Source organism: Syngnathus leptorhynchus, chromosome 19 (genome assembly GCF_054491065.1).
Source record: "Syngnathus leptorhynchus isolate UIUO chromosome 19, UIUO_Slep, whole genome shotgun sequence".
In the NCBI taxonomy this organism is placed as follows: Eukaryota; Metazoa; Chordata; class Actinopteri; order Syngnathiformes; family Syngnathidae; genus Syngnathus; species Syngnathus leptorhynchus.
Window position 1 is genome coordinate 49,589 of NC_141213.1, and position 13,797 is coordinate 63,385.

The 13,797-nt window shown below is 53.0% G+C and overlaps 1 protein-coding gene across 1 annotated transcript; it reads left to right on the forward strand.

The window, feature by feature from the left end:
• Positions 1-8: 8 nt before the first annotated feature.
• Positions 9-13,058, forward strand: gpr158a (G protein-coupled receptor 158a). The gene is made up of 11 exons (XM_085939111.1): positions 9-802; positions 2,854-2,959; positions 5,631-5,721; positions 5,842-6,077; positions 6,151-6,219; positions 7,939-8,048; positions 8,555-8,793; positions 8,876-9,014; positions 9,470-9,575; positions 9,712-9,858; positions 10,053-13,058. The coding sequence occupies exons 1-11, from the start codon at positions 9-11 to the stop codon at positions 11,607-11,609; spliced, it is 3,594 nt and encodes a 1,197-aa protein (XP_085795237.1). The 3' UTR covers positions 11,610-13,058.
• Positions 13,059-13,797: the final 739 nt, after the last annotated feature.

Here is a 13,797-nt window from a genome sequence, read left to right on the forward strand (position 1 = left end):
GGAGGGCGATGGAGATTGTCGTCCGGCTGGCGTTGCTGCTGCTCGTTGGCTTCGTCATCGCGGCGGCGGCGGCGGCAGCCCGGCCGGCGGAGGTGCGCGAAGGCGGCGGCGGCGGCGGGGCGCACCTTCGCGGCCGCCGGCTGGGTCACCTTCGCGGCGGCGGCGACAACAACGAGGAGCGGGAGCGCCTCCCCGCCGCCGTTGCCGACTTCCTGCACACGGGCGACTCGAGTGTCTTGGAGCAGGCCAATTGCTCGCGCAGATTCGAGCTGCCGCGGGGGGGAAAGTCACCCGAGAGCACGCATCGTTCGGCGCTGGATGCAGTGCTGCACGCCGCCAACTTGCTCAGCTTGGTGCTGCAAGCCAACAGGTCCGGGGAGCAGAGCACGCGGCGAGATGTCGACTGGTACCATGCCCTAGTCCGCAGCCTCCTCCTAGCGGAGCAGAAGATCCACCGGGCTGTGGTGGCCTCCTCGGACGGGGACGGGGTGCACGTGCAGGCCACCAGGGCCAAAGGCAAGATCACGTTCCAGGAATTCTCCGGCCTGCGCAGCGATGGCGATTGGCACCGCGGCGTCAAGCAAAGGAGAAAGGCCACCTACCAGAAGAAGGTGCCAAGCCAGGATTTGTCAGCCGTGGGCAACTCCTTGAGGAGGGGCCAAAGTTTGATCCCGGACGAGACTCACGTCAAGTGGTCGGCACCCTATCTGGAGTGCCACAACGGCAACTTTGTCCCTCGGTGGCTGTCGACCTTGTCGGCTGCCTTCTACAGCCTGAGGCCCAATATGGCTCCGGAGTTCAGGTAAGAAGAACTCGCCTCTATATAGGGTTTATGTCTTAGTGGCCATGCAGGGGTTTCCCACACTTAACTGGCACTTCCTTCAAATGGCTTCTGATACTAGTTTTGGAACAGTTTCTATGATTTAGAACTTCTTCCATTTTATATAGCGAGAGAGAGAGAGATTTTTTTTTTTTTGTCCAAAATGTGTTCCCGCAGATTGATCAGATTTGTTGGTAGACCAGCTCGTCCCGTCACCCAAAGGTCAGTTTGAATCCTGCGTCCCGCCGCTGTCAAAGTGAAGCGTAAGTCGCCTCCAGGTTCTCACTTTGTCAAACAACCCATTGGTGCATTTGTCCATCATCGTGGTACAAAAGTGACCCAGGTGACATTTTGGGTTGTCTTTTGGAAAATCTTGGCAAATCTTGGCGTCTGTCAAATGAGCCTTGTAAATGTCTCAAATTGGTGGACAATTCTTAACTGTGTCACACCTAAGCCAGCGTTAGGTGTAATAAGGGGCTCATGCGTCTCCCAAAGCATAGCACCGCTTGCCCTCCCCCCACCCCAAAGGAGGCTATAAATACCTCTAACCACGGCGGAAACCTCTGGCTGCAGGAGCGATCCTTTTTGTTCCCTTCCAAACTTTTTTTTGTCAAATGAAGGGATGAGTCACACACACAGTCGCATGCAGCAGTAAAGCAAATCAGTGAAATCCAAATCATGCGTTTTGCCTCCGCCCGTGGCGCCGCATTACGTGTGATGTTTGCGCGTATCGACGCTTGCTTGCTTGCTTGCTTGCTTGCCTCGGCGTTGCCTGCCTGCCTGCAAGAGTCAAGTGGGAGCCTGACCGACATCATCTCAATGAATAATTCATGCGCATCGCTCGTCGTGTGTGTCGGGTCTTGGCAGGCGGGCGGGCAGGCGGGCAGGCGGGCAGGCAGGCAGGCAGGCAGGCAGGCAGGCAGGCAGGCAGGCAGGCAGGCAGGCAGGCTTTACTTTACTTTACTTGCAGCCTCAAACATTCTTCAGTTGTCTCTTCACGGCAGAATCTGATTGTTGGTTGCTCCGCCCCCTCCCCCGCCACCTGAACGATGGCGTGACAGAAAGGTAGCGTTTGGTATTGTTTAAATGTCCCCAGAGAGTTGCTTTTTTTTTTAGCTGAATGGGCAATCAACGCGACAATGAAATAATCATAAAAGATGTACAACAAACACCTCGCATTCACAGGGCATCTTGATTTGATGCCCTCTTGTGGTTTGTGATTAGGCTGCTGTGCGCCAGGTGTGTGACTTCTTGTTGCTCTTTTTTTTTTTTTTTTTTTCTCAGCTCACAAGCCGTTTGCCATGTCGCGCAACAATGCTCGATGCAAGGCAGAGGAATTTCGAACGAGCGTCGATAAATATGACATCACGTGGCAGCTGAAAGAAGGAGAAGGAGAAGGCGGCCTTTATTTTCTTTGCTTTGACAGCGTCTTGGCCACAAGCGGCGCGTCCCGCCTGATGAGCAGCGACAGGACTCAATAAAAGGACCCGGGTCGCCTCGTCATAGAGCCGCTCTGCCCGGCGGCCAGGCCGGACGTGCGTTCATTTCTCTCCCCTTGTCAGCGTGATGCCTTTCTGTCACTTAAGAGACATTTCCCCCAGGGAACGCGCACACGCGGGCGGCTTTTTTGATGCCACATTCTCCTTCTCGTCGTGAAATGTACGTCGGGTCATTCAGATTGAGTCACCCTGCAAAAAGAGGCCGAGCTTTTGCCCGTCAGAGTGACTCAAATGTTTGCTACTAATCTTCAAGCATTGACAAAGGTGACCGTCCCTTTGGAGGTGATTACCCAGATGGCAGCGCTGCTCGCTAGTCTCCATGACTGCAGCGAAACGTTAGCCAAGCCTTAGTGGGTTTATGCCAACCTTAGTCTTCCTAAAAAGTTGACTTATTTCCACGTAGGCACAGAAGGTTCATCTTCATGACTCTCCTCACACCTGATTGTGATGAACTCGTGCGCGGGAGGGAGAACAGCCTCGGTGGCTAGTGGCCAGAGTGTACTTGACGCTTGACGCCGGCCTCCTGTGTTGCAGGGGCGTGGTACGAGCCGACATCAATCTCCAGGATGTTGATATCGACCAGTGCTCTACTGATGGCTGGTTTGCTGGAACCCATCGCTGCAACCTGACCACTATGGAGGTGAGTGCGCCTGTGCCTGCGCGTGCAATAGACAGAACATTGATCCTCTTAAAGCGGAATCTCGGCCAAGGCGCAGCACGCTGCTGGGTCATCGCTCCGCTAAATGACACAGAGGCGGTAAAACGACCAGACGGTTGTTCCCGCAAGGTCCCGTTACACGCGGAATGCCACTTAAGCAAACACTATTAGCCGTTTGGTACACGCTCGCGAACGCCTCATCCTAATCCGAGTCGGCCACGTGCGCCTCGAGACGTTTTCGCTGTGATGTCACATTTGTCGAGGGCCAAAGTCAACGAAGCTTTCCGTTCCCTTTGTTGACAATCATCAATCCTAAATGGAAGCAAGGTGTGGATAACAAAGATGTGCGCTACGTTCTAAACGTGACCTACAGCAATGAGATAAGAATGTCTTGATGTTCAGTCACCTTCATCAGATACCAGGCTGAGCATGAAATACTTCTTTCAAATGTCAACAACAGTGTGCCGCCATCTAGTGGGCGACAGTGCAGTTGCACCTAAAGTAACCATGAGAAAATGATTGTTTACAAACACAGGACGCGGCACACTGCCCCTTTCTCTGGCATTTTGGGCCAAGGTGTAGATTGCGTGCTTCATAATGCATGCGATGTAGTCAATTGCATTGAGCCTTCAGTATTTCATCACCCCCACCCCCCTATGTCTGAGTACTCCCACCTCTCTGTGGACAGTCGATGCCAGAGACACCCGTGTGGACAGCGGAAGAAGCAGAGAAAATGGATGGTTGGCCTTGCAGACTTGTGCTGCCTTTGTTAGGCAGGACCGCGCTTTGCTTCCCGCCCGAAAGGCGTCACACTCGTCACTCAACTCAACTCAACTCAACTCAACTCAACTAACCTTCCTTCACCTGGATAAGCACGCAAAAGAGCCGTGCGACTATTACGACTGCAGAGGTTTTGATCCCAATTGTATTTGGCCATTTTTAGCACTGGAGCTGGAACATCTTGTTCTTTGATGTGCCAAATTTAGATTCAGCTCGTTTCATTTATTCCAGTCAACGGAAATAATTTCTATTTTGAGGATGTTTTTGAAGGCCTTGACGTCAAGGCAATGACCTCCTGTCTGCAGCTTGAATGCAACCAACTCGATCCTTCAATCAACAGCCCAAAACGATGATGGCGTCTGGGGAATTTGCGCCTTCTTCCTCAGTCACACTCGAATGAATGTGAGATGCCGTAATTCGTTTGCAGTGAAGACCACAGTTTGAGTTTAGCCAAGCGACCTGCCAGATAGGCCCCGCCCCGCCTTTTGGTCTCCCCTCTCCCCTCCGTAATCAGAGCACAGTGTGTGTGTTTGTGTGCATTTAATGAGGTGTCATGAGAAGAGCTTCTGCATATGCTGCTGCAGGGAGCAGAAAAAGACGAAACCTTTCAAACAAACAGCGCTTCATTTCCCGGGTGCCACCCTGAGCTGGCACATTGCAGGTTGTACACAGACACACACACACACTTTCTCCATTTTCCCCCCTTTTGTGTGTGCTGTCGTTCCTCCTGTCATTATTGCACGATCCTGGGAACCAAGTATTTGTCGTTGCCGCCAATGGCTTCCCAATTAGCCAGCAGAAGCCGGCTAGAGGAAGAAATAGGCGCTGCCCTCAGCATCAATTAGCCTGAATTGAACTTCTGTGGTGTCGCGCAGAGGTGACGGTGGCCGACGTCTGTTTGAGAACCCGCCATGTGTACTCAGCTACAAAGATGCAGCTCAATTAGCGGCATGTCGCAAGGAAAACGCCAGCCGGGACAGGCTTTGGCAGGGCGGCGCTTGAGGCGCCTTCATTGGAGGTGCCAGAAGCCTGAGTGAGTGAGTGAGTGAGTGAGTGAGTGAGTGAGTGAGTGAGTGAGTGAGTGAGTGAGTGAGTGAGTGAGTGAGTGAGCGAGCGAGCGAGCTCCGAGGGAAAGGAAAATACCTTAACAGAAAGCCTACGCACCAATTTACTCACTTGTTCAAACAATAGTGGGCTCATGACAAACATGTCGTCCGTCATATGGTGTAATCACACCACAGACATGTCATAAAAAACACCCGAAGGCTTCAACCACACGTGAAAAAAAATAAATAATCCCAAGCATGACACAAATGTCCATCAAATGCAGTTTGGGGCTAAAAAGTGCCGTTTGCCCAGCCGTATCAAAGGTCTCAAGGTCAAGAAATGTATGAGACATGAAATGAGAAAATACAGAGTAGTGTACATGTTCCATTGATTAAAACAAAGCAAAACACTTTCAGGGTGTCGGGAAGGCAACGGTACGGACAGCTGTGGGTCCGAAGCCAAATGTCAGTGCACTCGAGCACTTCCCACATAATGGCTCTCGAACGGGACGCGGCTCTCGACGAAACCGAGCGGGAAATGGAGCTTGCGTGATAGATAGCGTGAAGCGTGCTGATAAAAAGAGCCTCACCAGTGCACGTCACCATGGCAACCTGCGAGTCAGAGCGCCTTTGACCGACAGCTGGGATGCAGATGGAGCTGCCGTTTTGAATATTCTGACGCTCCACTGTCCAAATATTAGCAAACAAATATGAGCCTGCATTAGCTCGCTAATGTCCGTCACACTGCACTCACGCGGGATTCTCAGATGATTTGTTATCGATTATTGGCCACAATGTGAAATCGCTTGGTCGCTTTTTGTGTTCAGTGTTTGCCCACGCGCGGCCATGGCTTCGTCTTGGACAAGTACAAGTGTCTCTGCAGGAAAGGCTTCTACCGAGCCACCGCCGGCTTTACAAGTGAGTCCAGATGTGTTCACCGGCGCCGCCGGAGCCCAGTTAGCAATCATCGTCACCATTGACGCGAGCCTTGACATGGTCTGTCGGGCTAAGTGGCGGCTAAGCATCCTCCTCCCCCAGGGACGGGTGGCGCCAACGCCACAGGCGGCGGCGGGAACACGGCAGGCAGCGGGAACGTGGCGCCCTCCGACGAATGCCGGCCGTGCCGGCCGGGCTGCACCTTCTGCAAGGACGACACGCCGTGTGCGGCGCAGTGGGACGGAGCGCTCCGCACGGCCGTCATGGCCTTCCAGAGCCTCTGCATCCTGGTGCTCTTGCTCAGCATGCTGCTGGTCTACAGCTTTCGAAGGAACAAGGTAGCAGCGCACTTCCAAAGCGTGAATTTGGATTCCAAAGTGAGAGATGGTCGCTCTGTGTGTGTGTGTGCAGAGTATCCAAGCGTCGGGCATGGTCCTGCTGGAGGCCATCCTGTGTGGAGCGCTGCTTCTCTACTTCCCGGTGAGGCCATCCTGACCTGAACACGCTTTCTGTGTCGATGAGCGCTTTTCGCGGGCGGGATTTGTGTTTGCGTCAAAAGTGAGGCCGTCAATCCTCGTTGCCAGGCTGAACTAAAAACAAACTAACTCATCCGAGGCGCCCCACGCGGCGCAGGGCAAAGGGAGCCGTTTCTGCAATGGACAAGAAAAAAGTGCAGCAGTTTTCAATCAAGTCTTTCATTTCATCGGGGAATACCGATTGGATAAGAACTCAATTCAACTCGCGGTGCACGAGACATCTTTGACCTTGACCCTCTGCCGACATTCTGCCGAGATGCCAATTAAGGTTCCCGGTGTTGCCGAGCGGCTTTGCCCGCTCAGCGCCAAACAATCTATAAATCAGCTGCGTCGAGCCCACGTAAGCAAAACTTTGGCGGGCAAGCCGAGGTGCCGAGGGGTCGCCCGCCCGCCCGCCCGCCGTCGCGGGGGCGTGATGGTGTGCTGAAATCTGCTGCAGCCCAAAATAGGCACCTACAAATGATTGCACAGCCTTTACAAAGGTAACGCAAGCTTGGCGAAAGTAGCGAGAGGAAAAAAAGAACACAAAACGGCGCTTCTCAGTGCATGCGGCAAAGGTGCAGAAATTGATCCCCCCCCACACACACACACACGCACACGCACAACACAGCATGTGGTGAATCCCACAGGAGCACCGTTGAGACGCATCACTGGCAGTCTAAAAATAGACGCCCGCCGATGCTTGCATTTGCAATGCTTGCGCTCCTCTTGAACAGCTGGAGAAAGACGCATTCTATCCTGTTCCGAGAACTGAAAATGAGATCCTCGCTTGTCGCTTTAGCTGGGCTCTTCAGAGCGCTCCTCGCCATCGTCGCATTTTCTCTCGGCAATATCTCCCAAGCGACGAGGAGTCAAGGGAACGGCGGCACCGAGCCGGGCGTAATTTACACTCAGCTCACCTCGGGGATGCAGAAAGCATTACCTCCTCTCCGGAAAGCCGACCCCGCCTGCGTGTTGGCTTTCATATAAAAATGGATCAATCGTTATTAGCCTCCTCCTCCTCTTTCTGCTCCATCGCCCACCACCAGCATGCTTCTTCCTGATCACTGAGACAGGAAGCGTAGGTTGAAAGCAAGCCTGCGCCCAACGGCCGCCGTGAACAGAGTACTCTCGAGACAGACACACCGGTCTCACAGACTAACATGGCCGAGATTTTCTGTGCCGTCCTCCTTGTGTGTTCCCCGACAGTTTCGACGCTTGACACCACTAAAAGGCTGAAAAAGGTCATCCGTGTTTTTTTTGTCTGTCCTGGAATGTGACCTCTGGCCACTTTTTTCCCGGTTGTGGTCTCGCGCTCCTTGCAGAGTTGAATTGAGCAGGACCGTTTTGGGCTTGACTCCGACCGAGTGACAATATCCATGTTTCGCTTCGTGCCTGCGGGATTCTACGAAAGCCTCGGCTAATCCGATCATTAATCCCACAGGGGGAATCGCAGCACATTTGCAGTGCTAAGATAATCAGAACCATTTTTTGAAAAAATCCATTTTGAAGCCGTGCACGTACATGAGGCGATGAGCAAAAACGTTTCATGTCATGTGGTGTTCCACAGGGTTCAACTTTGAGGCCCCTCCTGTTTTCACTATTTCCTGCCACTGGGTTTCCTTTCAGCTTGCCAGCTTGCACTTGCTAATGATGTCCTTTCTCTTCTTCCTTCATCTTCCAGGTGGGGATCCTTTACTTTCAGCCAGGTGTGTTCCGCTGCATCCTGTTGCGCTGGGTTCGACTGCTGGGCTTCGCCACCGTCTACGGCACGCTCACGCTCAAGTTGTACAGGTGACACACACACACACGACACACGGAGCAGACTTCTTCTTCGTCCGTGTGACATTTTGCCCTGATGATGACGAGCAGGAGTTTGGACAGAAAACCTTGAGTGAAAATTGATATGACACGGATCCATTTTTCATGGGGTGGGGGGCATTGTGAGTGCGGAGGGGGCTCATTAGCCCCGGCCAATGCTGCTTCATCAATGCATGTGCGTGAAGGGCACAGACTAATAGTAGCAGTGCGTGTGTGTGTGTGTGTGTGTTTGATAGATGATGCCTTTGGAATTCATCGTGTCTCGTGTTTTATTTAGGCTCCTCCATAAAAGCGGCCCCCGCCATTCACCCCGGAGCGGCTGCTTGGAAATGACAACAAAGTTAATACTAGCTCATGAAAAAGGATGCGGACGCTATAGAGCAGCATCTCACAGAGCCAATAGAAAAATTCTGGTTATCTGTCACGTCGCAATATCGAAGGTGGCAGTATAAAAGGCGTCTTGTTTGTTGCGTCTGCAGGGTCCTGAAAGTCTTCCTGTCACGCACGGCTCAGAGGATTCCCTACATGACCAGCTGGCGGGTTTTGCGTCTGCTGGCCATCATCCTCCTGGTGGTCTGCTGGTTCCTGGTGGCCTGGACGTCGGCTGTGTGCCAGGTCGTCGACAGGAAGTCGGCGCTGATCGACGTGGGCTACACGCCCGACGGGCTGCAGTTCAGCATGTGCCTCGTGGACCACTGGGACTACATGATGGCCGTCGGTAAGATTCGAAGCTCGGCGGGCCTTACCCAAACGGGACCTTCAAAAGTATTGCAATCAGACGTTCATGCGGTCGTTTACAGCCGAGTTCCTGTTCCTGCTGTGGTCGGTATACCTGTGCTACGCCGTGAGGACGGTGCCGTCCGCCTTCCACGAGCCTCGCTACATGGCCTTTGCCGTCCACAACGAGCTCGTCCTGTCGCCCATCTTCTACGTCATCAGGTGAATGCAGACCGAGCAATTGGCGGGCCATTTCAAAGGCCCCCAGTCGGATGAGACAGACGCAACGACACGTAGAGGCTGAAATCTAATTGAACAAAAACAAAAGGCCACCTTTCCTACTTTCATGTTCCGGCAACAGTGCCGCAAAGAGAAACGCCAGCAAATCAAGACGACTATTGTGAAAGAATGAATCCCATGTCACGGAGCGCCTATGCCGGTGCCGTGAGATGAATAGAAAAAAAAAAACAAATGCGCATGGCAACTTGATCGCGTTGATTGCGTCGGGGCTCTTTGGGAGGCGTCCGGCCGGCCTCCATTTGCACCTCCCACCGCTTTGAGGAGATGATGGCCGCAGGCAAACGGGCAGCTTGAAATGAAAAAGACAAAACCGCGGCGGTAGCGCCTGACTACGTGAAGTGAAAGTCAAAGTTGTCCTTGTTGCTGCCATCCAACAGGTTCACGCTGGCTGCCGAGCTCCATCCCGACTGGATGCTTCTACTCTTCTTCACGCACACACACCTGACCGTCACAGTCACGCTGGGCCTGCTGCTGGTTCCCAAGGTGCCTTCAGGCCACGCCACTTTGTTGTTGTTCACTTTTAAGATGAGAGCTTGCCGTTATAGGCTTAGCAAAGGACTGTTCACCAAGTCTCAAGTGTGTTTTTTTTTTCCAATGGTGTGTGCGCGCGTGGACGCAGTTTCTGTTTACGGGCACGCAGATGCGAGACGACATGGCCTCGGAGGCGTACGAGGACGAGCTGGACATGGGTCGCTCGGGCTCCTACCTGAACAGCAGCATCACGTCGGCGTGGAGCGAACACAGCCTGGACCCCGAGGACATTCGGGTGAGCTTTGGGGGCGTGGCCTCAGGCTTTTGAACATTTCTCTTTCCTACTGAAACAAAACAACAAGCACTCACGGCCTTTGAATTCACCCACGATGTCAATTTGAACAAGTTGGAGCTGTACGTTGAGCTAGCGGTGTAGCTGCTGCTGTGGCAGCGGCGTCTGAGCGCTTTGTCCTCCTCTCCAACACGCAGGAGGAGCTGAAGAAGCTCTACTCTCAGCTGGAGATTTACAAGAGGAAGAAGATGCTGGCTAACAACCCCCATCTGCAGAAGAAGCGCAGCTCCAAGAAGGGCCTGGGGCGCTCCCTGATGAGGCGCATTACCGAGATCCCCGAGTCGGTGCACCGCCAGTGCAGCCGCGAGGACAAGGACGGCGGCAATGAACACGGCAGCAATCGCAGCAATCGCAGCAGTCTCTGCGTTCTCAAGAAAAACCCCTTTGACCAGATGCCGCACAAAGCGGCCAAGGAGGAGAGCCTGAAAAACAAGGCGTTCTCCTTGAAGAAGTCACACAGCAGCTACGACCACGTCCGAGGCCCGAGCCAAGGCCCGAGCCGAGGCCCGAGCCAAGGCCCCGGCCGAGGGCCGAGCCAAGCTCCGAGCCAAGGCGCGAGCCGAGGCCCGAGCCAAGGCTTGAGCGGCTCGGCCGTCGACAAGATGGAGGCGAGCGCCGCCCAAGGCTCCCTGCTCGAGGCCCTGATGGGCAAGAGGCCGCTCAAGAGGAAGTCCCGGGAAAGCATGGACGCCCCCGCCGAGTCAGTGCCTCTGGTCTGTAAATCGGCCAGCGCCCACAACCTGAGCGCCGACAAAAAAAACCTCCACCCTCGAGCTTCCGTGTTGCGCAAATCCCTCAGCGTCATCGCCACCGCCAAGGAGAGGACGCTAGGCTTGACCGGAAAGACCCAAAGCGCCGAGGATGGGCCCGAGAGCAAAGAAGAGAGCGTGGCCGCCAAAGGCAGAAACGCCAAACAGACCGCCGCCGCCGAACCGCTCAAGGGGAAAGACCTCTACGATGTCTCAGAGGTGTGTCCCTGGGAAGTGGAGGACCAGCCGACGCCTTCGGGGAGCAAGGTCCAAAAACACGTTTCCATCGCGCCAGAGGAAAGCGCCACCGTTCACGGGGGGGGCGGCAGGGCCGGCAAAGGCCACAAGCAGACGGCTTGGGATCAGACTCCCACTGCCGGCCGACAGTCCGAGGAAGCTCAGCGGGCTGCCGCCGCCGGGCGGGAAGTCTGTGCCGGGGACGAGAGCCAAAGCAGCCCAGCTTCCGCTCGGACCAAGAAACAGTCGCAACCTCCATCCAAATCCGGAAACGCCCAAAACAGTCGAGCCGAGGTTTGTCCATGGGACTTTGGAGAACAGCCTTTTCCGGCAAAGGCTGAGAACATGTCGCTTAAAGCCCAAGTCTGTCCCTGGGACAATCCCGCGTCTCCCGAAGCTTTGCCCAGCCCTGCTGGCAGTTCCAAATCGAAGGAAAAGAAGGGAAGCGGCGGCGGCGACGACGACAAGCAACGGCAATCAAAAGCAAAGGACAAGAGCGAGTCATGGGAGAAGCGGCAGAAAGTCGCCGAGGTTTGTCCCTGGGATGCGGCCGCTTATCAAGAGGTACCCGCCATGGAGAAAGGCAAGAGCTCAAATGTCAACAAGGCCGATGTTTGCCCCTGGGACTTTGAGGAGGCCGGTACCCATCCCGATCCCGCAAACAAGGCCAGCGTTTGTCCCCGGGACGTCAACGACAAGACGGCGTGACGCTCGACTCCGACGGAGCGCCAACCTCGGACCTTAAAAAATGAATTGCGTTCCACCAGTTGCCTTCCTTTCCCGTTTGTTCTACTTTGTAGACGACACCTTTTACAAACAAGACCATCCTGAACATGAGTCTCAAGACCAATTATGCAACGACTTCGCCACTTTGGGCACTCACGCAGGCGGGGAGTCGGACGAGTCGTCGTAAGGAGCTCCGAGTAGCGGAAAGGGGAGAACAAGCCCACGCCGGCCAGGCATGGTGCTTGCAAACATTAGCCGACGGCTCACGTCTGAAGCACTTTAGCTGACTCCACCGACCCGACTCAAACAACACCTGGCCAGTGCCAAGTGGGCTTTTCCCGCATTTCAAGTGGCCCTCGCTGCATCTCATTCTTTCTGGCCGGACACAAGTCCCTTTTTGCGAGTAGTCTATGCCGCCGCGTGTGCCGTGGCAATTTCAACCCCGCGAGCGGCGGCTCGTTTGTCTTTTGCCCGCTCCCGTGTGTCAGTGCTAGCTAGTATTTCCATGTAGCAGAGCGCCCACTATGTCAACCAAATTTTGCTTTGTTCCATGTTATGCTTGGTGCCGATCACTCGCGTCGTCTCGACAAGATGCCAGAAAGGCGTAGTTTGGCTGCTGCAAATTGACCACCCATCCGTCATTGGCAACTTTTCACAATGACGACCCTAAGCCAACAAAATAGCTAGCTAGATAGCTACAGATTTTTGGACATTTCCAATCAAACACTCGCTGTCTCCTGCCAAGTATTTTCCACGTGGCCGAACGAATCTTTAAGCCTCGGTTCGGTTCGGTCCAGAGTATGCGTTTGTTTTTTGGAGGGGTATTTGGAAGAAGCACGCCACGTTGACTTGTACCGCCCCGGCCGGTGATGACGACCAGTCAGCTCCAAGTTTGAAAAGGAGTTGGCCTATTCTCTTGACTTTTCTGCGCCTCCTCTGACCAAAAATTGCATGGTCAGCGCTTCAAAGAAAAGGAAACAAATTGCCTCTTTGACCTGCCGTGTTTCCAGACAAGAGGGAATAAGAGCGCAATGTACTGTCTTGACGTGATGAAAGTGTGCACGCTCATACACGCGCACGCCTCCACTTCTCTCGTAGCTCCCCGTCCACCAATCAAAGCCGAGAACCCCGGCGGCGACGGAAAGCGCCTCCTCTTCCTCGTTCGTGTATTCCTCCTATACACTGCTGTAACGTCGTAAATCTCGTGGCTTCTGCATGAATTTGAGAAATTAGTCGGACCGACTTTTCACTGCCCTGGATAGAACATCAGATGTTTATGGACTGTTCCGAGTTGTTTAGCGCCTGATTGTGTCTCTGACCCGCCCGCCGTATGACGTGCTTGTTCTGACGACGACAAGCTTATAGCCTCCGTATATGGCAAAACTTTGGTAGATTTCTATTGTGTTCGATTGTGATAGCATGTACATAAAAAGATACCTTCTCTGCAATAAATATTTCTATAAAAAGACGTACGCTATTCTGCATCTTTGTACACGAACAAAGTCAAGAAAGGGAGAAGAGAAAAAAAGGATTTCAGATCTTCACGCAACTTGCACAAACGTTGCTCAAAAAGTAGAACGACAGATGAATGCCAAGCGACGCTTTTCACCAGCCAAAATTCCCACAACTGACGACACGAGTGCTAACCTTTCTGTCATCTTTATCCATCATTCATGGTTTGAAGCAAACCAAGGCACGAATCTCCAGTTTTGGTATCGACAAAAGCTTTTGGAGCAAAAGGTAATCAATAGATTTAATGAATTGGAGCGACACATATGGTTTGATAATATTGTTACTATATGATAGTGATTTAAAATATACTTTATATATCGTTATATGGGTCTGTGAAATAATTAGAAATGCAAATCACGACGAATCCGAGGGCGAGCGTACTCTGTATTGTTTACCTAATAGACGTTCGATGGATTTAATGATATGGAGTGACACAGATGGTTTGATAATGTTGTTGTAATATGATAGTTATTCGAAATATACTTTATATATCGTTATATGGATCTGTGGTATAATTAGAAATGCAAACAAATAAACAAATAGTCCGACGTCAGCGTGTGCGGCGCATACGCGTACCGCAGCATTGTTTACATAAAGCACATCGATGGATTAAATGAATTGGTGTGACACAGATGGTTTGATAAACGTGTTATTTATG

Bases quoted from the DNA above. Each gene is read 5' to 3' on its own strand.
- gpr158a (XM_085939111.1), top strand. From the start codon at position 9: ATGGAGATTGTCGTCCGGCTGGCGTTGCTGCTGCTCGTTGGCTTCGTC. The intron at 803-2,853 runs GTAAGAAGAACT...CCTGTGTTGCAG, and splicing joins AATATGGCTCCGGAGTTCAG to GGGCGTGGTACGAGCCGACA. The intron at 6,220-7,938 runs GTGAGGCCATCC...TTCATCTTCCAG, and splicing joins CGCTGCTTCTCTACTTCCCG to GTGGGGATCCTTTACTTTCA.